The sequence below is a fragment of the Hemiscyllium ocellatum genome, chromosome 29, assembly GCF_020745735.1.
Source record: "Hemiscyllium ocellatum isolate sHemOce1 chromosome 29, sHemOce1.pat.X.cur, whole genome shotgun sequence".
NCBI classification, from domain to species: Eukaryota; Metazoa; Chordata; class Chondrichthyes; order Orectolobiformes; family Hemiscylliidae; genus Hemiscyllium; species Hemiscyllium ocellatum.
The window spans coordinates 47,771,444-47,794,222 of NC_083429.1; the positions used below are offsets into that span (position 1 = coordinate 47,771,444).

The 22,779-nt window shown below is 40.5% G+C and overlaps 1 protein-coding gene across 8 annotated transcripts in view; it reads right to left on the minus strand.

Moving 5' to 3' along the window:
* Positions 1-22,779, minus strand: part of LOC132829613 (centrosomal protein of 164 kDa-like) — a 219,217-nt gene that overhangs the window by 39,784 nt on the left and 156,654 nt on the right. For all 8 annotated transcript variants that reach the window (XM_060846905.1, XM_060846907.1, XM_060846908.1 and 5 more), the window contains 5 exons: positions 17,751-17,837; positions 10,926-10,996; positions 5,996-6,226; positions 4,014-4,145; positions 2,157-2,373 (listed from right to left, as the gene is read on the minus strand). In XM_060846905.1, coding sequence (XP_060702888.1) covers positions 2,157-2,373; positions 4,014-4,145; positions 5,996-6,226; positions 10,926-10,996; positions 17,751-17,837 — 738 coding nt within the window. The remainder of the gene's footprint in view (positions 1-2,156; positions 2,374-4,013; positions 4,146-5,995; positions 6,227-10,925; positions 10,997-17,750; positions 17,838-22,779) is intronic.

The window sequence follows — 22,779 nt, forward strand, 5'->3', positions numbered from 1 at the left end:
ACACCTATACAGAGCTAGGAAAACTACAAACAGGAGATCAAGAAAGGAATAGAAATGTCCTGGGATCTGGTTGCAACAACAGATATTGAAAACGATCAGTTGACAGCATCCAATTGGGATGGAATCCTGGACTGAACATTTGAATAAGGCTTGGATTTTGCAGAAAACCAAATACTCTTTTTGTTTTATTTATTCATGAATCTGGGCATTAACAGCTAGGCCAATATTTATTGTCCATCCCTAAGTGCCCTGAGTACACTTAAGAGGCAACCACATTATAGTGGGTCTGCAGTTATATGTAGTACAGACCAGGTAAAGGACATTAGTGAACCAGATGGGTTTTACCAACAATTGACAACAGATTCAAGGTCATCATTAGACACTTAATTACAGATGTTTATTGAAATCAAATTTTACCATCTATAATGGTTGGATTCATACTTGGATTCCCAGAACATTCTCTGGATCTCTGGATTAACAGTCCAGCGATAATACCACTAGGCCATTGCCTCCCCTAATTTCGACATAAATTTCAACACTTAATCTTTGTACATCGATACATTAAAACATGAGAGTACTGTACATTAGCAGAAAATCTTTTCAGTACCTGGTGTTGTAACCATTCCATAACAAGCCGCTTGCAGCACGGTCTGTAACTTTTACCTATAGATTGAAATGTTCAATCGTTTTTCATGAACATTCACAGGAGTGGTTCAATTCTGGACAAAATTGCAATGAACGTTCTACTAATCAAACCCATGCTCTAGGTACAGAAGAATACTTCTGACACATTGCATTATCCAACTGAAATAAGATAAAATCATTGCAAGCTCCAAACAAGAAGGATATAAACACCAAAGGACATATTTATCTCAAGAGGGTTGGAATATAAAAGCAGAGATGTGCTACTGAAACTTTATAAAGCTCTGGTTAGGCCCCATTTGGAGTACTGCGTCCAGTTTTGGTCCCCACACCTCAGGAAGGACATACTCGCACTGGAACGTGTCCAGCGGAGATTCACACGGATGACCCCTGGAATGGTAGGTCTAACAACGGCTGAGGATCCTGGGATTGTATTAATTGGAGTTTAGAAGATTAAGGGGAGACTTAATAGAGACGTACAAGATAATACATGGCTTGGAAAGGGTGGACGCTAGGAAATTGTTTCCATTAGGTGAGGAGACTAGGACCCGTGTACACAGCCTTAGAATTAGAGGGGGTCAATTCAGAACAGAAATGTGGAGGCATTTCTTCAGCCAGAGGGTGGTGGGCCTGTGGAATTCATTGCCACTGAGTGCAGTGGAGGCCGGGACGCTAAATGTCTTCATGGCAGAGATTCTTGTTGTCTCGAGGAATTAAGGGCTACGGGGAGAATGCTGGTAAGTGGAGTTGAAATGCCCATCAGCCATGATTGAATGGCCGAGTGGACTCGATGGGCCGAATGGCCTTACTTCCACTCTTATGTCTTATGGTCTTATGGACACAAAGGAAATCAGCCTCATGGCTGCAACATTGAATCATTTTGATGTATTTTCCCAAAGTTAGAACTAGCTTTGAGGATTATTCCATTCTCAAAGCAACTATCTCTAACAACTTGAAGTTCATGTGAAAATACTGTGGTTGGTAAGAAAACATTTCTTAATTATTCTGAAAAAAATTGGATCATAAAACTATAACCACAATCTCTATCTACCACCTTGAATTAATGACTTTAACAGTCAACACTTTGGTAAATAGTGTCATTTTTAAATTAATTTTAGATGAACCTGTTTTTCTTTCTTGGATGAGGTCTTTCTTCCAAATTAACATAGGCACAATGGCACTCAGCATTCAGGGACACAGCGAGTGATATCACATAAAAATCGAAAGAACTGTAGATGCTGTAAATCAGAAACTAAAACAGAAACTACTGGAAAAACTCAACAGGTCTGGCAGCATCTGTGGAGAGAAATCAGAGTTAACCTTTTGGGTCGAGCGACCCTTCTTCAGAACACTCAGGTCACTCGGGACCCAACTTTGATTTCTCTCCACAGATGCTGTCAGACCTGTTGAGCTTTTCTAATGTTATCATAAGTTCAGCAGCACCGATTCTTTTTTGTTAGCATCAGATATTCAAGGGCAATTCAACAAATTTGGAGTCAAGAACTGAGGCTTACCTCTGCTATTTCTTTTTCTAACTGTTCCCTCAGCTCATTAAGAGCGTTCTCTTTCTTCTTTTCCAGAACAACTTTCTCTTTATTCAAGATTTCATCTGTCTCCTTCTTCATCTGCTCCAGAACAGCACATTTTTTGACCTCCAAATTTCGCTGCTCGGTAGCCTGCTGTGATCTCAATTCATCTCTAAGTTGTTGTAGTGTAGCCTCATTCTCTGCCCTGGAACATTGAAAATAAAGGCATTCTAACCAGCATTAAATCAATATCTTCGAAGGCCACCAAAGTTATTACCCAACCACTGTTCACTTGTCACTTTGATCAGCATACAGTTAGTTCTTCTATAACACGATGCTTGGGTTCGCATGCAACCCTGCGTTAGAGAAAAATCGTGTTTGGTAATGAGGGATTCACTAATGTTAATGCCACGGAATGTCAAAATTCAATGGTTAGATTCTATGTCATTGAACAAGGGCATTGTCTGGCATCTGTGGGGTACAAATGTTATATGTCACGTGTCAACCCAAAGTATTACCCAGGTCTGGCTGCATTTGGAATTTTGAGAAGGCTTGATTGGTGCTGAGCATTGTACAGTCATCAGTGAAAATCCTGAATTCTGACCTTAATGCTGGAGGGAAGTTCATTGATGAAGCAGCCGTCTGGGACATTGCCCTGAGGAACACCTGCAAGATATCCTGGAACCAAGATGACTGACCTCTGACAATCACAGCCATTTTTCTTTGTGAAAGGTATGACTCCAATCAGTGGAGACTTGCTCTCCAGATTCCCACCCATGCTTTCCAATTCTTCACTGGAGTCATTAAACTTCTTTCAGCCTTTCAAGACTCAATCTGCATTCATCCAAGTCCAACATCTTCAACACTCTGATTTTAATCACTTCACCACTAGTAGCCAGCTGTCAAGATGCAAGCTCTGGACTCTCCCTAATATTCTCTCCTTGTCTTTCAGGTGCCATACCCTACGAGTGTTGGTGATGGTTTGGTCCATAATTACTCTTTGCAAAGTACTGCAGTGGCTTGCTGGTGCCTTCTGCATATGGCTGACAAGGAACTTCTCTCACTCTTACAACCTGCCATCAGGCCTATTGAAAGGATTTACAAGCTGATAATGAACTTTTTGGCCACATTATGAACACATTTCCCACGGCCATCAAATCCTAATATGGATTTTGAACCTGGAGTTCTTGGCCAACAGATCAGGACATCACCAAGATCTCCTCTATAAGTCTCTTTCTTTCCCTTTAAGGCACTGTAAAGCCCGCCTCTTTGACATAGCTTTTGGCTATCTTTCATTTATCTGACATTTCTTCATATGGCTTAATGTCAAACATTGTGTTACAATGCACCGATAAAGTGCTTTGGGGCATGTTATTAGGTTAAAGTGCAATATAAATGCAAGGTATGGTAAAATAATTTTAACAGGAATCAAACATGCAGACTTGGTAACTGAGAATGAAGCAGCTCAATAAGTCAAACAAGCTCAGCACGATGCAGCAATTCGTGGTCGGCCAACAAGAAGCCTGTTTGTATTGTGGCAGCTTGGGGACCAAATTTAAAAAATATTATCAATTATCTTATGAATGTTTATATTTACCAGGTACACCAAACATACAAAAAAACATGCCATGACATCAAGAGCACTGAAGTAAAAATAAGCTCTGCCATTTTCTTAAGAAACCACAGGGACATGGTAAGGGACAAATAAACGAATACTAAATACAGAAAGTTGTTTTTCTTTTCAAAAAAGATCAGGCTTCAAATCTCCAATTTAGTAGGGAAAATTAATTCAGGATTCAAGAGCAGCGCAAACAGTTCAACTTTACACTTTTACTTGTTTGTTACCTAATTTCCCTTTCTGTTGTTTCAACTTCATTTTTAATCTGGGTTTGCAGTTTGAGAAGCAAGTTGCTCTGCTCTTGTTTCAGTCGTGCCTCCTCTTCCCCCTGTTCAATCCTGAGCTGCTCTTTTAGTAACCTGGAAGATTGAAATTAAAACAAAAATATGAGATTTCGTACATGGCTAACATCTAGTGATGTGGAATGGACTTTCCTTCATAAAATGACAACAACTCAGATAGACAAGATGATTTAAGGTTTAATTGCCAAATTCTGCTAGGCCACTATTTGGAGTTCTACTCAATGCTCTTGGGGTATAGGCAGGATTCCTGAAGAAGGGCTCATGCCCGAAACGTCAACTCTCCTGCTCCTTGGATGCTGCCTGACCTGCTGCGCATTTCCAGCAACACATTTTCAGCTCTGATCTCCAGCATCTGCAGTCCTCACTTTCTCCTGGGGGATAGAATCAGTCAGGATTCCAGTAATTTCTGCTTGTAAATTCATACAGATGAATACTGGCATACACCAAGGTTTAGCTGGACAGTCACAATCTTCATGGTCCAATATTATTGACAATAATCTTTTGAATTATAATTGTACTGGAACCACTTCAGTACAATTATAATTGTTCAGAAACACAATACTGCTCCAAATACTGCAGTTTAAAGCTACATTACTAAGTAATTTTAAAGAGTTGAAGTGACAGAGTAGGACACAAAGTCTAAAACTAAAAGCTCTCAATGATTATGCACAAAGACACGACCATAACTAAAGTATAATATGTTATAAGTCATATATGTCCAAAATGATTCTCCTAATCAACTGATGAGATAATAAGTAATTTTTTTGCTTTCATCACAAAAAAAAGGATTGATGCCAACTGAAAAGGAAGATTAACTTTATATGTAGGTTGGAACCACTCTGTACACAGCTGGGACAACTTTAACATAATCCAAGATACTGCGAGAATGGCACAACACTGGGTTTACCATTCACTGAGGTCAGCAGAGAGTGACATTGGGCAGTTTAAAAAATTTGAATTATTTACATCTTATTCTCAGTATTTCTTGGCGAGAGGTTATCTTAAAGTTATCCCAAACCACAGGGAGTCCCCGGGTTGCAAACAGGTTCTATTCTTGAGTGTGTTTACAAGTCAATTTGCATCAAGTTGGAACATAATGCAAGACAATATAAAGTTGCCCTATGTAAGTAGAGGAAATGTTCATATGTTGAATCTTTAAAACTACACTTCTGTATGGGATCATTCTCCTAAGTACAAGTATTCATAAGTTGGACACTTGTAAATTGGGGACCCTTAATTAGTTTAAAATGCAACATATTACATGTAGAGAAATCTCATGATAGTTTACACAGCAAATTGCAATGGGGTGAATAATAGATAACATGTGCTTTGATTATAATGATTAATGGAGAAGTGTTGATGAGCACATGGAGTAAATCCTGCTTCATTCAAGTACTGCCATGAGATTTTAAATGAACACCTGAATAGGCAGGTAAAACAATGACTGCAGATGTTGGAGACCAGTTTCTGGATCAGTGGTGCTGGAAGAGCACAGCAGTTCAGGCAGCATCCAACGAGCAGCGAAATCGACGTTTCAGGCAAAAGCCCTTCATCAGGAATAAAGGCAGTGAGCTGGAAGCATGGAGAGATAAGCTAGAGGAGGGCAGGGCTTATCTCTCCATGCTTCCAGCTCACTGCCTTTATTCTTGATGAAAGGCTTTTGCCCGAAATGTTGATTTCGTTGCTCGTTGGATGCTGCCTGAACTGCTGTGCTCTTCCAGCATTACTGATCCAGAACCTGAATAGGCAGATTCAGTAGCCTTTATTTAACACGGCTTCTAGAGAATAGAATTCCCAGTAATACGGTACTCCATCAATATAGGGCCAAATTGTTCGTTTATTTTATAATCTTAAGCTTCTGGTAGGTCATGGAAGAAGATAGTTGCCTGTTTCTCAGAGTATGATACCTGATTTTGCTTTCCTTTTCATGATAAATTTGCTGTGTTTCCTCTTCCTCCTCATGCTGGAGTTTATCTCGAAGTTTACAAAGCTGCTTGCTTCTCTCATGGAGAATCTGTCTTTCTTCTTTTGCTCGCTCCTCACCCAATTTGTCTTGCAGCATCTCCACAGATTTGTGTGTCTGCAGTGGCTCCTTATTCTTCTGTTTGTGCTCTTGTTTCCATCTATTTTGAATGCATCTGTGTTTCAGAATAAAAATAAAGTAAACGAAATAGAGCAAGATTGTCATAAGCTACCGTGTTTCTTCGCAAATTCTGAATTTATCTCTTCACAGAAACCACAAAACAATCTTCTGTGTTATTACGTACTTGTCCATCTGATTGATAGTGAGAAGGCTTGCTTCAGAGTTGGATTCTGAGAAATATAGTTATACCTCACGTCAAAGGTCAGTGGAGATGTCAGGTGGTTGGGTCCAACCAAGCAGCCTTTCTCCCTCTGATTTAACATTCAAACTTAAACTCGGTTTCACCTGACCAAATGCCTAATCTTTTGAATCTTTTGCAGGATTCTCAATCTTGGGCCTAAACCATTCACCCCTATTTTCAAACTATAAATAAACTGGCATTCTTCTCACCAAGTAGGAATCTCAGCAACTCCAACATGAATACCTCAGTGAAATTAGTGTCCCATAAATCTGTACGTCCCAAGAAAGAATACACATAAAAAGACTGAAGCAGCATCCTCTCCAAAGATAGTTGACCGATAATATTTGGGCTTCAAATTCAAACACTGGTTCATTGAATCAGCTCACGCAAATGAAAACATGCTTTCATTTCTCTCCATTTCTCTATTTCTGCTGGAGAACTGTCAAAATCTATAGAAAGTATATTTTTGCACATTAAATATTAAATGAATATGAAGATCTATACATTTTGTAGCATTGTTTACAGCTGAGAATTTACTTTTCTTCTCCTGATGATCGTGAATAGCCCAACAGCAATTCCTGATGCATTTAGTTATGTAGAATCAAAGGTGACAGTGTGTTGGGACTGTCATGGTATACCCACCCTTACTTTTACAGCCTTTGTCAATTCTGGCCTAAAAGTTTCCAAACAAAAGGTCATTTTTAAGCATTTCGAAATGACACTACTGCGAACACTAAAATTTTTCACGGTAACCGCTGAAAGCATTTTATCCCATTAGCATCCAGCAGTGAAACGAGACCTTGTTGTATACAAAGTTATTATGATTTAGACTGCACTGCCTGAAAGGATAGTGAAAGCAGCTTCAATAGTAATTTTCAAGAGGGAATTGAATGCTTGCTTGAAGGGTGGAATGTTGCAGAGCTGTGGGAAAAGTGGAGTGGGAGTAAATGGATAATGCTTTCAAAGAGTTAGCATAAAAAATATGGGATGAATGGCCTTCTTCTATGTTAGGTGATTCCATGATTTTGTCACAACTGTACGTTCTCTCTGTCTGGGCAGCTTAGCTGTCAAAACAGCTGAATTCTATTTGTGGTGTACAGGTAGATTGAAATATCATAGGGAGAGCAAGAATTTAACTTAGTGATGGAATGAGAAAGCAAATAATTTCAGTTACGGACAGCCTGTCAACAACCAAGGCAAGATACAAAACATGCAGCATTAGAAAACTACAGTGACAACATGCATAATCCAACACACTATCCAAAACCAGCTCCATTCAGAAACCTTATTTTTCCAAAGAGGCAGGAGGCTGTTTTTAACTGGTCATTAGTCCACTATATTTCGATGATATTTAAGGCAATCATTACCTTCCATCTTGTCTGGCAGATTACTTAAAAGACTCATTCTTTTCATCTCCTGTCTGTCATTATATACAGTCGTCAAATCCTGATGGAAGGTCTGTGAAGGTGATACTGCTTCAATCATCTGAACACTGCACTGAAAGCAGTCACACTGTCAGCAGTAATACCAGATTCCTGAGTATCAGAATATTCAGTTGGGAAAATGAAAGGGAATGGAATAGACTGCTTAAAAAAAAGACAATCTAAAAAATGATTTGGAGGTGCCAGTGCTGGACTGGGGTAGACAAGAAGTCACATGACACCAAGCAATAGATACAGGCTCTCGGAGCTCTGCTCCTTTGTCAGGTGAAATCCACTTCAGTTGCAAATTTTACATTAATACTTCATGGAGAACTAAAAGAATATGTTTATGTCAAGGAAATAAATCAGATTCCCATCACGGTGAACCCAAGAACTTCGAATTACTATTAGTCACAAATTCCTTAATTTTTAAAGAAGACCAATTAGCAACAGGAAAGCAATCTACCATTATTCTACAACACAGCAAAGTCGAAAAGGTAGTACCAAACTGGGTGTGTAGGAGCATCCTCACAACAGGATAACTCACAATAGGTACTATTCACCATGTTTAGGTCAATTACCAAGTAATGCTGTTAAACAAGCCCAGAAGAAATGAAGCTTGCACACAGAGTGAAACAAAACCTGTTTTGTCTGTAATATGACCTGTTTATCAGATGCATTTTTACACTATGCCATGCTATTTGAGTGCTCACAGTTTGAGGACCACTATTAATGCAATGCTGTGGTAACAGGACTGGTATTTGGGTTGACTGTTCACACAGAAACAAATTGAAATAGAAACAGGAAGGGCTGGAGAAACTCGCAGGGCTGGCAGCATCTGTGGAGAGAGAAACAAAGTTAACATTTTGAGTCTGATACGACTCTTCCTTGGAAATGAAAGGGACTCGAACACTATAGATGACAAAGGGGAAGGAGGAATGAGTAGAAAAGGTGATGAGGCTGCCCAGAGCAAAACACACAGGGAGTGCTAATGGTAGTACAAGGAGAAAGATATAGATGCAAAATAGGTGCTGATGGTAGGTGAGACTACAGGAAAATGGGTTAACTTTTCTGACAGCAAACCCAACCAAACAAGACAGTGAAAGTGTGGAACGTAATCAAAATGGATGACATGTTCATGCTCGGAAATTGCTGAATTCAATGTTGTGTCCTGAAGGTTGCAGAAGTGCCTAGGTGGAAAATGAGGTGCTGTCCATTCAGCTTGATTGGGTTTCACTGGAATATTACAGCAGGCGTAAGACAGCATTGACTGTGCAAGAGCAATATGGTTTACTGAAATAACAAGCAACTGGAAAGACGGGGTCATTCTGTCAGACAGAGTGGAGCTCTTCCCCAAAGCCCAATCTGTGTTTGGTTATGCAAATATAAAAGATGCTGCATTGTGAATACAGTGAACAAGACTGAAAGAAGTACAAACAAATCACGGAGGATGTAAAAGGGCAAATGCTACACCTTCTATGATTACATGGGAAGGTTTCATGGGGTGAGGAGGGGAATGGGGTGGGGGTGCTAGTGAAGAGGTCTTATGACTGAACTAGAGTGTTAACAAGGGAATGGATCCTGCAGAATGCTGACAAAAGAAAGGAAGGAGAAGATGGCGCATAGAAGATAGCACAATGAATAGTATATAGGCTAGTCTGATCTTAGACTAGGATAAAAGGTTGGCACAACATCGAGGGTCGAAGCGACTGTACTCTGCTGTCCTGTTCAATCTTCTATGTTTTGTTCTGTGTTTGGTGGTGTCTTCCTGCTCGAAGTGGTGGAAATGGAGCAGGATGACCCTTTGAGTATGGAGTCCAGTGGGGGGGGGGGTGAGGACGAGGAAATGCTTTTGTTGTTCTGGAAGGGAAGAAAAGGGTCAAGGGCAAAGGTGCAGGAAATAGGTCAGACATGGCTGAGTGTTCTGTCAGGGGGAGGTGAGAGAGGGGGCAGGTCAAACCTTGGAGGCGTGTGTGGTGTGGGGGTGGGGTAGGATCAGTTTTCTGCTGAGGAGATAGGAGGACATGAGACAGCCAGTCTATAGAAGATGCCATAATTGGAAGAGATGTGATAGAAACAGAGGAACTGGGAGATTGGAATGGAGTTTTTCCTGGAAGGAGGCTGTAACAAAGTGTAGTCAGGTATTTGTGGGAGCTGGCAGACCTTAATGGGTATTGGTGGACATTTATCTGCAGAAATGGAAAAAGATGATTAATGGAAGGGAAGAGTTAAAGGTGAACTAGGAGACGGTGAAAGGATGAGAATTGGAAGCAAAATTGACTAATTTTTCAAATCAAAACAACTAAAATCAAAACAACACCCATTATGTTTTCAACGTGCTAGAGAACGAGTAGTAGGAGGTGATCTGATTAAGACTGGAACAAGGAATGTTCCACATCACTCACAAAGAAACAGGCACAACTAGGATCTATATGGGTACCCACTGACACAACCTGGACCTGGAGAAAGGGATATCAGTCAAAGAAGAAGTAATTTAAACTGAGAACGAGCTTAGTCAGGTAAAGAAAGGGTAATGATGGATGGAGTCATTCAAATCTTCATTCAAGGAAGAAGATCAGACCAGCCTGATGAGGGATGGACTAGCAGAGGGGTTGCACATTCATGGTAAAGAGGCCCTGTGCTTGGGGTCAAAAAGTGAAAATTATGGAACTGACATAAATTGTCAGGAGATTTATGAAGGAAAATAGAACCAGACATGATGAGGGGAGAAAAACTAGTGTCAAGATTGCACTGGGGCAAGAACAGGCTGAAATGGTGGATCTGTCAGGGGAGTCTTGTTTGTGGATTTTGGGAAGGAGTTACAGCCAACTGTGCTGGATGGGTACTATGAGGTGATAAGCTGTGGAGGTGAGATCTCCAGAGGTCAATGACAGTCCTGGAAACAATTGCTTGATATTTCCTTTCATTGATGGGGACATAGGAAGAAATGTTCTTGAGTTAGAGCTCAACCTCTACAAGGTAAAGGTCGACAATCCAGATGACAACGGTATCATTCTTCTCACCTGATTGGACAACAAAGTCAGGATTACATAATATTATACAGTAATTATTGATAATTATCTGATAATTACCTTTCAGCAACTTCTGCTCTTTTTCTTCTTTCAACATCTTCAACATTTTGCTTCTTGCCATCCTCATCTTCCTGCATTTGGAGAAAAAAATTAGAATTTTGACTGTAACCTGATACTTTGTTTTATCTCTTACAACAAATACATGTCAGTTCACACATTAATCTTTTGATAATCTCAGAACAAGGTGTTTAGCTGACAATCGTTAACTATTACGAACCGAACACAGTAATGATGGGAACATAGGAACGGGAGGGAATCATTCACACTCTTGAGGCTATTCATCCAATCAATAAGATCTTGGCTTATCTGCATTCTACCCAGCTTGACTCCATATTCTTTAATATTATTGGCTAGCAAAAATCTACCAACCTTAGATTTTAATCACTCATTGAACTAGCAGCTATTGCTTTTTATGGGAACAAATTTCGTACTTCTATTACTATTTAGGAGAAGTAGTATTCCCTAACTTCTCCCCTGAAGGGCCTGACTTTTTTTCACTGATGTTCTCTTGTGTTTAAAGATTCTTCTGTAGCTATCCTACAAATATTCTAACAACCTCATAAAAATCAGTAATTAACCTTCTGTATTCCAGTGAATACAGCTGGGTTTACATAGTTTCTCTTCATAAACAATGCATCTGTGGAACCCTAGTACCATTTTGGTATATCTTTCACTCCCTCTGATGCATCCCAAGATATGTTGCCTAGACCTATATACAGTACTTCAGTTGTGATCTAACCAGGACTATGTATAGGTATGACAAAACATCTTTCACTTCATACCCCGGCTCTCTTGATCAAAGCTAAAGTTCTATTGTCCTAACAAAAATAGAAATTACTGGAAAAGTCATCAGGTCTGGAAGCATCTGTGAAGAGAAATCAGAGTTAAAGTTTCAGGTCCAATGACCACGTGTGAGAAAAGGTCACAGGACCTGAAACGTTAACTCTGATTTCTCTGCTCAGATGCTGCCAGAACTGCTGAGCTTTTCCGGTAATTTCTGTTTTTGTTTTAGATCCACAGTTCTTTCAGTTTTTATTCTATTAGCCTTCTAGGTTTTCTTAAGTCCATGACCAATACATTTTACTAAGGGTTTATGTAAACCTTAAACGCTATTGACACTCTACCCGTCCTAGCTTTAAATGTCTTTGAAAATAAACAGATCTATTCCTTCTTCAAAGTACAGTAAATAATTTGAGTATTGCTGAAAAAAAATAGATGTTGTCAAAACTTTTTAATTTTTCACTCATCAAGACAATAATTTAGTTATAGTTAAGTTGATAAATTAAACTGTATGCTTTAAATGTCAGCTTTTTGTTTTGCATTTCACTTGTGGCATATGGGCAATATCATCCGGCTAACATTTATTGCCAGCTCCTAGTTGCCCTTGAGAAGGTGGTGGTGAGCTGCTTTCTTGAATCGCTGCAACCTGATTGCTGTAGGTAGACCCACAATGCAGTTAAGGAGGGAAATCCTGGGTTTTGATCCAACAGCAGTGAAGGAATGATTTGGAGGAGCCGGTGTTGGACTGGGGTGGACAAAGTTAAAAATCACAACACCAGGTTATAGACCAACAAGTTTATTTGCAAGCTCTAGCTTTCGAAGTGCTGCATCTTCATCAGCCTGACAACCACCTGATGAAGAAGCAGCACTTTGAAAGCTAGCACTTCTAAATAAACCTGTTGGGACTATCACCTGGTGTTGTATGATTTTTAATGCAGTGAAGGAAGATTCACAGCGGCCAACATTTTCAACTGCTTTCGTTTGTCAAAAGCAAAAGGAATTGTTTGTGCTTTACTTTCCAACTTATTCAAATTCTAGGTGTCCCAGACACGATAAAATTGAAAATGCTCAGATCACCATTTTATAATATAAAAGCTAACTTCCTAAGACAGAGCCAAAACTCTTGACATTCAGAGTGCAATGTCAACCCTAGAATGTGGTGGCACCTCAAAGCACATTCCAAACTCCATCAATTCTGTTACGACAAACAGGTTAAAAAGCAGGTATCTAAAATACATATGCATCATATATTTAAAATACTTTCAAGAGTATTGAGTGGTGCAGTAGATTAAACATTGTCCACTACTTTTGGGTTCAGAACAGTCCAGTATGAAGGAGGAGATGAAAAGCTTCTCTGTTTCCAATAAGTCAACTGTGAACTGTTTTGGGTAATCCCATTCAACAGAAATGCCACGAGTGTAGTATGCATGTACTTCAGAGATTGGAGGTGAGTCCCAGCGATTTATTAAAGTGCAGAATGAGTCTTACTCTAATTTAACCAATTAAGTGGTTGATTCTCATCCTGGATGCCCAAAGAATGGAAAATACTCCATGTTTTATAATTGTAATTTTAAAGGTTATAGGGGATTTATGTGGTCACTTAGGATAGTCAGATGCAGCTGCCAGTTCTATTACATCACTGAATGTAATTATACAAGTCCTTATCCACAGCCCTTTAGTATTTAGAAGGTGACTCTGCCATCTGTTCTTGGGGGTACAAGCACAGACAAATAGTCCAGAAATAGAATTCTCCAAAACAGCTGAGAAGCCATGGGAATCCCTAAACAGAATCAACAGACGGAATCCCCAGCATCATACCACAAACATATCATTGAACCGGCATTTCTTATGACAGGTTGTTTTCCATTAAATGACTCCTTCTGGATTGTGATACTAATTTACTATCATACTTAGAAAGTGTCAGTAGATTGGAATATTTACACTATTTTCATACATCCTATGCATAATATATAAGCTTTCCTGCAACTAATTTATTAAGTAGTACTTAAAATAGCATTTGAAATACCACATTATAGAATCTGTATAAAGTTACTTAGAGTTGAACTCAATCAAGATTATTTTAGAAAGGTACACATTATCGATAAACATTATCAATTCACCACAGTATCAAATTTCCAAATACATCCCTACATACAACATAAACATAGTTACGTACTCTCATCTTCTTGAAAAAACTTAAACCTTACTTCTCATATCAATGAACCACCCCTTTGCCAAAGATTCTGACCAATTTTGACATATTAATTTCCATAAAACAAAACCATCTAATGAATTGTCAGTGGATTATTTGACTGCGGGGAACAACAGTGTTGCAATCCAATGAGAGACTGATTACATTTTAAAAGAGATGTGAATTTTCGAGTGATAGGCTCAAAGGACTGCACAACAACATTTCAAGTTTTACAACTTTCCTACTGTAATAAATAAACTTAACTCAAAATCAACTATACATTATTTATTAGATATTAATGTACTAAATTACATTAAAAAACTCCATCAACTTCTTAACACAGAAACATCAAGCTCAAATGAAATGTAGTCTTGTGCTTAAACCCCTAAGCTCCTGCTTGCTTTAATAGGATGTTTCATTCCTGCCTCACCATTCAGTTCTTCAATGTCTTTTAAAATTCAATACCTTCTCTCAATCTTCTGAACATAGTCAAATAGGCTTCCAGTAGCGAAGCACTACTCAAAATTAGAGCAAGGAAAATTTACAGCCCAGGAACAGTCCCTTCGGCTCTCCAAGCCTGAGCCGATCCAAATGCACTGTCTAAACCTGTCGGTCAATTCCTAAGCATCTGTATCCCTCTGCTCCCCACCTTCTCATGCATCTGTCCAGACGCATCTTAAATGAATCTACCGTGCCTGCCTCTACCACCTCTGCCAGCAACGCGTTCCAAACGCCCACCACCCTCTGTGTGAAGTACTTGCCATGTGTATACCCCTTAAACTTTCCACCTCTCACCTTGAGAGCATGACCTCTCGTTATTGAATCATTCACCAAGGGAAAAAGTTTGTCTCTATCCACCCGATCTATACCCTTCATGATTCTGTAAACCTCAATCAGGTTCCCCCCCTCAATCTCCTTTTTTCTAATGAAAACAATCCTAACCTACTCAACCTCTCTTCATAGCTAGCACCTTCCATACCAGGCAACATCCTCGTAAACCTCCTCTGCACCCTCTCCAAAGCGTCCACATCCTTTTGGTAATGTCATGACCAGAACCGTACACAATATTCTAAATGTGGCCAAAATAATGTCTTGTACAATTTTAACATAACTTGCCAGCTCTTATACTCAATACCCCATCTGTTGAAGGCAAGCATAATATATGCCTTCTTGACCGCTCTATCCACCTGCGCAGCAACCTTCAGGGTACAATGGACCTGTACTCCCAGATCTCTCTGCCCAGCAACCTTTCCCAAGGCTTTTCCATTCATTGTATAATTCTCTGTATAATTAGACTTGCCTAAATGCATCACCTCACATTTGTCTGGATTGAAAGCCATCTGCCACTTTTCTGCCCAACTCTCCAGTCTATCTATATCCTCCTGTGTTCTCTGACAGTCCCTTATGCTTTCTGCTACTCCACCAATCTTTGTGTCATCTGCAAACTTGCTGATCATACCAACAGTGCCCTCTTCTAGATCATTTATATATATTACAAACAACAGTGGCCCCAATACTGACCCCTGTGGAACACCACTGGTCACTTTTCTCCATTTCGAGAAACTCCCTTCAACTTTTACTCTCTATCTCCTGCTGTTCAACCAGTTCTTTATCTACCTAGCTAGAACACCCTGCACACCATGTGACTTCACTTTCTCCATTTGTCTACAATGTGGAACCTTATCAAACGCCTTACTAAAGCCCATGTATATGGCATCAACAGCCCTTCCTTCATCTAACAATTTGGTCACTTCCTTGAAGAATTAATTAAGTTGGTAAGGCACGATCTCCCCCGCAAAAAACCATGTTGCCTATCACTGATAAGCTCATTCTTTTCTAAATATAAATAGACCCTATCTCTCAGTACCCTCTCCAGCAACTTCCCCACCACTGACGTCAGGCTCACTGGTCTGTAGTTTCCCGTAATATCCCTACTACCCTTCTTGTACAAGGGGACAACATGAGCAACCTTCCAGTCCCCCTGCACCTCACTTAAGGATGCCACCAAGATATCCGTCAGGGCCCCAGCAATTTCCTCTCTCGCCTCCCTCAGCAACCTGGGATAGAATCCCATCCGGTCCTGAGGATTTGTCCACCTTAATAGCCTCTAGCATACCCAACACATCTTCCCTACTTATGCCAACATGATCCAGACTAATCAAACTTCTATCTCTAATCTCAAGATTCATCATGATCCTCTCCTCAGTGAACACGATGCAAAGTAATCATTCAGAATCTCACCCATTCTCTCAGGTTTGGCACACAGCCTTACTTCGTTATCTTTTCGTGGACCAATCTTTTCTTTCGTCTTTAAATCTCCATACAATTTGTCTGAAGGATCTGTCTTCACCATCACTCTGCTTGGTTGTTGAGCCAAGATGACTCCTTTTCCTCTCTTGGCTCAGCAGTGCCTATTGTGGGTCATCTTATCCATACCTCTGCCTCATTGACTCTAAGATAGAGCCTGCACCAGCAAAGCCAGCTCTAATTCCTTTGTGTCACATCTTACGAGAATCAGGTTTTGGTTTGAGTTTCTGTCTCCTTAAGAAACAGGCCACAGGGTTTACCTTGGGGAAGATTTCAGTGGAGATGAGACGCCCCGTGTTCCCAAAGTGCTCCATTTTATCTTCAGTGAAAGACAATAGTTGATAAACTCCCATGAAATTCAGCTTATGTAACAACAGCAAAAGTCTAAAGTGATTTCACTCACATCTACATGCACAGCTTCTGACGTTCTCCAAAGAAACTTGTAATGATTCTTCCTGATATCGCTCGCTCAGTGGCAATCTTATCACTCCACTTCATGTTTACTAATCCAGGGTATGTCAGAGATCTAAAGCCTTACTGACTAACAATTCAGTTATATTTACACATGCTGTCAATTTAACAGCAGAAGCTTCAAGAAATATTTCGAACAGTTCAACTTCTGACTAAGTAGTCCACTGTTCTCTGCTATCTCTAGGGAATGGCAAGGATGATAAGCCGTTCACTATTGATGCAACTTTGGAAAAAGATCAGTTTGCAAGTGGAAATGTACATGTTGTGGCAAATCTCCTTTGTCCACCCACACTAAAAATCAAACGTTGGCAGAATACTTGTTTATCATTAACATTCAATCAAAATCTAAAGGGATTCAAAGAGGATACCACAGTAAAATTGTTTACTTGGCCACTCCATTGCTGAGAAATCGTAGACAAAATATCTCAAGCTAATTTAATCGTTATAACAGCTTTTAAAGACAGCTCCACTTTTAATTGTTAACATGTCAGTTTGACTAATGGCTATGGCCATGCTTGTATATTGGCTATGATGTGGCTTCAGCTGCAGTTCTATTGTCTTTAATACAGATTTGTGGTCCTCGACACTGGAGATATGCGGGTGACAAGGAGAGATTAAGCTGGAAAGCAAATCAAATTTCATAAAAACTTTATGTAAAAGCTACTCATACAAGCATCAATATTTCAATCACCTTTGACAAACAGCTATTTCACACTACATTAGCTGGCAATGTCTCCAGCATTGTCTAGTTACAGATTTTTCCCTCTGCTAATGAAAGGGAATGCTGATTAGAGCAAAAAATAATGGTTTCAATAAAGTGATTCAGCATCAAAACAAAGAGAAAAGAGGCAATTAATAATTTGGAGAGGGGTGAGAAAGAGAAATCCTCCGCCATCTTTAACAAAGGGATCCCTGTATAAATAAACACAGGAAAAGCTGCAGGACTATACTAAAGCTGAAGTTGTACAATTTAAGACAGCTCCTCAAAAGGCAGTGACATCTCAGCAACAGTGAACTTGAAACTGCCAGACAACTGTGGAGTAAATACGGGAAGTAAGTGATTTTGATCTGTTTACCTCAGATGTAAGTTGTTTGTCTAAGGCAGGTGACAGTGTTCCCACATTCAGGATTCTTTCTACAGCCTGAATCTGGATCCCTAGATCCTGAATATAATAGAGACAAAAAGAATGGAGAGTTCTTCAAATGAACAATTTAGAAAATAAAACAGAGTACATTTTTGACACAAAAAAAACATTTAATGTAATGCTCTAGAGAAAATACTTAAACAAAGATTTTGCAAAATACTTTTTAAATAACATTTAGTTTCAACTGAGCATAAGTAGGGACTTATCATGAGAGTTTACCATCATACCAAATGCACTTGTATTCAAATAATTTCCTCCCATATTTCCATGCCAGGCTTCATCAGAAACACCTGGCAAGAATGCTTTTATGGGCTTCTGGACCTTGTTTGCACACTCAAATTAGAGTCAGAAGCCAGTGCTGCAATTTTAACTGTGGAAATTGGACTCATACTGCCCTGCGCATGCATAAATTCAATCATGATGATGTCAGATGATGAATATGACATCAACTCCTGATTTCCCAAAATAATACGGTAGTCAAGTGACAAAATTGCAGCTTGCGATTGGTTTTAAATCAAATATAAATGGGCAATTCAGCTTGTTGACAAAACAACTGACCAGTTCCAGGCCAATGCTACAATATAGGGGGACGGTGGGTGAGATTAAGAAGGCGGCCTTCTCACCAACTCTTGTGAAGCGATGGAAAAGAATGGTTGTACTCAGCTTTGGACGTGCTCTGCAGTTCATCAAGGGCACCACCATCACCAAAATGGTACTGAGATTATATTTCAAAGAGTACCCCCAGCCACCCTCTCTTTCTCTAATCCATCCTGTTCAAAAATCCCACACTTACTCCAAGTCCAGGATCCATGTTACCTTCTTCTCAAGTCTATGTGAAGTCCTGGCAGTGTGTGTTATTGAGTTATGTTGCTGTTGGGACGATGAGAGCTGGTGGCCCAATGACCCCTTCCACTGAGAGAGAGAAACCTTGCAGTGTACTTGAAAAAGATCCTGCCTGCAGCTTTATATTGCTCCAGGGCAGTATTTTTTTAAGTCAGTTGGTTTGTGAATTTAAGTTTTTGGACAATATTCTATCAATTCTTGCTGTTTCCCATCACCACCACAGCAAACCCTGTTCTATTTAAGACTTGGGTCTGAGATGAAGCGAATTTTTCTTACCGAGAGGATTGTGAATTTTTCGATTTCTCTCCTTCAGTGGGCTGTGGAAACTCCATTTAAGAGTATGTGTTAAGAAGAAATTGATAGATTTCTGATTATCAATGGCATACAGGATTTTGGAGATGCATGGGTGAAAGTCATTGAGGTGTTTGATCGATTATGATCACATGAAATGATGGAGCTGGTTTGATGGTCTGAATGGCCTACTCTATTCCAAGTTTCTAATTCTATGTGGGAAAGTCACTCAATATAGTTTGCCCCAGACCAAGTAATTAACAGCCAGAGGGTGGTCTCCCTGTGTAACAATGGGTAATGGGTATCAGGAGAGTCAGTCACTTGTGAGCTTGAAACAGCAGCAGGATGGAATGGATGGTAGGCAAGGGACAGAATGCTTCAAAATAGAGGTGTCCTCTATCTCCAGGAAGGCCTGCACCTGCCTGCTGCACCCACAGAGGGCTTCTAAATTTGCCTGAACTACTGGATCTCTGACTGGCTGCTGCGATGTGGCCTTAGGTTAGAGCTTGACTGACAAACAGCACCTGTTGATAATACAACCACGTCAATCTGGAGTAGGCTGGAAGCAACTGTCGGTTAATTGGTCATTAAACCACAGAATCCCTACCGTGTGGAAGCAGGCCAGCTGGCCCATCAAGTTCACACCAACCCTCCAAACTGTATCCCAGTCAAACCCACTCCCCCTTTGACCCTATCCCTGTAACCCTGCATTTCCCACAGCTAATCCATCTAGCCCGCACATTCCTGGACACTATGGACAATTTAGCACAGCCAAACCACCTACCTTGCTCATCTTTGGATGTGGGAGGAAACAGGAGCATTCAGAAGAAACCCACACAAACACGGGAGAATGTACAAACTCCACACAGTCGCCTGATGCTGGAATCAATCCCAGGTCCCTGTGCTGTGATACAGCATGGTGTGCCACCATGCTGCCCCCTTTAAATTTTCAAAGTAAAATCTCAAAGATTCGTGTTGTGCAGTGGTAGAGTCCCCACCCCTGAACCAAGAGACCCCAGTTCAAGTTCTGCTCCACAGGTATATAAAAACATGTCTGAACAGGTTGATTAAATCTGAAAAAAAGTAAAATAACACCTCAATATGGTAATCAGTGAACCTCTGTATAACTAATGAAAGGGCTCTTGTGATGCATTGATAGTGTCCCTACTTCTGGCTAGAAGGTCTGAGTTCAAATCCCAGTCTCTATTATAGAGGTGTATAATAATGATTAGAAAAGATCTGTAACTAATAAAGATCCATTGATTGGAAAAAAAAACTGGTTTCAGTTTTAAAATTGAGATCATATAATATTTTTACATTTCATCCTACAGGAAGAGTATTGCTTGAAATTTTACTGATTTGTTAAATTATTAATCTTGATTCCCCAAATGGGTCAGTGATAAGACACTATGACTGGAATCCTATAGCGATCTGAACAACATGGGCTGCGGTGAGAAAATGTAGAATTACCTGAAGAGTGCAATGATATCTTGACATTGGAAACAACTGTTTTGGAGTTTCAGGAGTCAGGGTGAGATTTTCACTAGGCAGCACAGAGTTGTTTATGAAGGAGAATTATTGCTGCACGTCCCACTTCATTAATCAGCAGCGTTCTATCTTACCAGCCGCCATGTGCAAACTAGATGCTGAGAATTCTCGACATGGAAGTCTGCGTGGATGTCTGGTGACTCCAGCTCACCACTGAATATGAAGACCTTACATGCTGGTCACCATGGAACAGCATCTCAAGGCATGTTTCATCTGCACTAGCCACACGCACCCTCTGTCCATGGACACTGGCATTCCACATGAACCCTCATGACACATCTTTCTTACAGGTGGCTCTACACTTCAACAGTAAGTATCATTGCAAAGCTGCAGCAAGAACATTTTGTGCTCAGGGATACGCAGCCAGCCTGAGATGCAGACTGGTCCAGTCTGCACTCTTCATGCTCACTCACTTTCAGCCAACTTGAATGCTCAAAAATTGCAACTCTTCCTACCATGCTTTGCACATTATCCCTCACCAAAGGATTGCTGCGTCATAGCACTGCAGTTTTGTGTTGCCATTCAGTGCAGACGTAAAGGCAGAAGCTTGGCATGGTTGTCAATGAGTTAAAGGCCTAACTCAGGGGATGCCGGCACAAACCTGGGCAGCATGGTGGTCAGTGGTCAGCACTGCTCCCTCACAGCACCAGGGACCTGGATTCGATTCCACCCTCAGGCAACAGTCTTGTGTCTGCGTGGGTTTCCTCCGGGTGCTCTAGCTTCCTCCCACACTCCAAACTTGAGCAGGTTAGGTGGACTGGCCATGCTACATTACCCCATAGTCTCCAGGGATGTGCGGGCTAGGTGGATTAGCCATGGGAAATGCAGGGTTACAAGGATAGTGTAAGGGGCTGGGTCTGGGTGGGCTGCTCTTCAGAGGGTCAATTTGGACTTGATGGGCCAAATGGCCTGTTTCCACACTGTAGGGATTCTAGGATTCTATGATTCAATGAATAAGTCAACAGCAACCTTCAATACCAGTCTAGAGGGTTGGACACAGTCAGTCTGCAGCTCAGTGTGGTCAGTGTCATGAACCTCTCCAGGAGGAGCCAAATATTAGGTTGCTCACTAACCTGACTCTTTGTTTTACTGTGGGTTGTTTTCCTTCTGGAATGAGCGAGAAAGATATTACTGGAGATGAAAGTGAGTGACACAGCTAATACGTTTGATGCTGATAGGGAAGTGTTCAGATCAAAGAGTAGGGCATGCAGGATTAGTGGGTGTTAGTGGTTGAGGTGAGTGACAGCAAATAAGGGAAAATGTAACAGGCAATAAAGAGAGTGGTAGAATATGAAAACTGAAAGAACTGCGGAAGCTGTAAATCAGAAACAGAAACAGTAACTCTGGCAGCATCTAAGGAGAGAAATCAGAGTTAAATTTTCTGGTCGAGAGACCCTTCTTACAGACGTTGAGAAAGGGTCACTTAACCCGACATGTTAACTCTGATGCTGCCAAACCTGCTGAGCTTTTCCAGCAATTTATGTTTTAGTTTGCAGTTGAGAATGAGCCTTGGTGGGAGGTTGATACAGTTGCAGAGATTGTGTGAGAATAAGGTACTAGAGAGAAGATGGCAGAGTGGAGAAGGTCATTGACTTTCTATTTGTATTCCTCCAGATGACTGAATCTGCACTGAGCTGGCTGGAAACTTCAGACCAGGATGGCATGGTCTAAATCATGACCTCCTCTGCTGGTCCTCAGGAAAGAGGGATCCCATTTCTTCTCTATCCCATCCACCAGGACCACCAAGTTCCTGTCCATAAATCAAGGTACCAACTTTGACTTCTCTGCAATGTCCAGGACATGGCAGCATCAACTAACAGTATTTGCCCGAGTGCACAATGGCCTTTTAAAGACGGTGTCAGTGCTAGGAATGCTGGTTAATTCCAGGGTATTTCAGCAAATGTGAGTTATTCCAGGTAGGCTGAATGGTAGAATGGGGCTAGAATGGGATGAGAGAAGTGCGCTAGGGATGTGGTATGTAGTTAACGAGGCTAAGTCTAATTAGATATGGCAAGAATGCTTACTAGGCCTTATGGAGAAAAGTCCTTCATTAAATTTGACAAATCTGAAACTTAGCCCAAAAAATCCTATAAGAATCACCCCTATATGTTGTGGGATTGAGCAATAAATACTGAATGATTTAAGGTTTGATTTAAGCAATCTCTTTGAGGACTGGTGATGCTGCGTCACTGGACTAAGAAGGGAAAGTAAAGTGAACCTTACTTGCTCTCTGCTTAACTCCGTTGAAAATGCATATGTGGTCAGGATTGGTAATGTT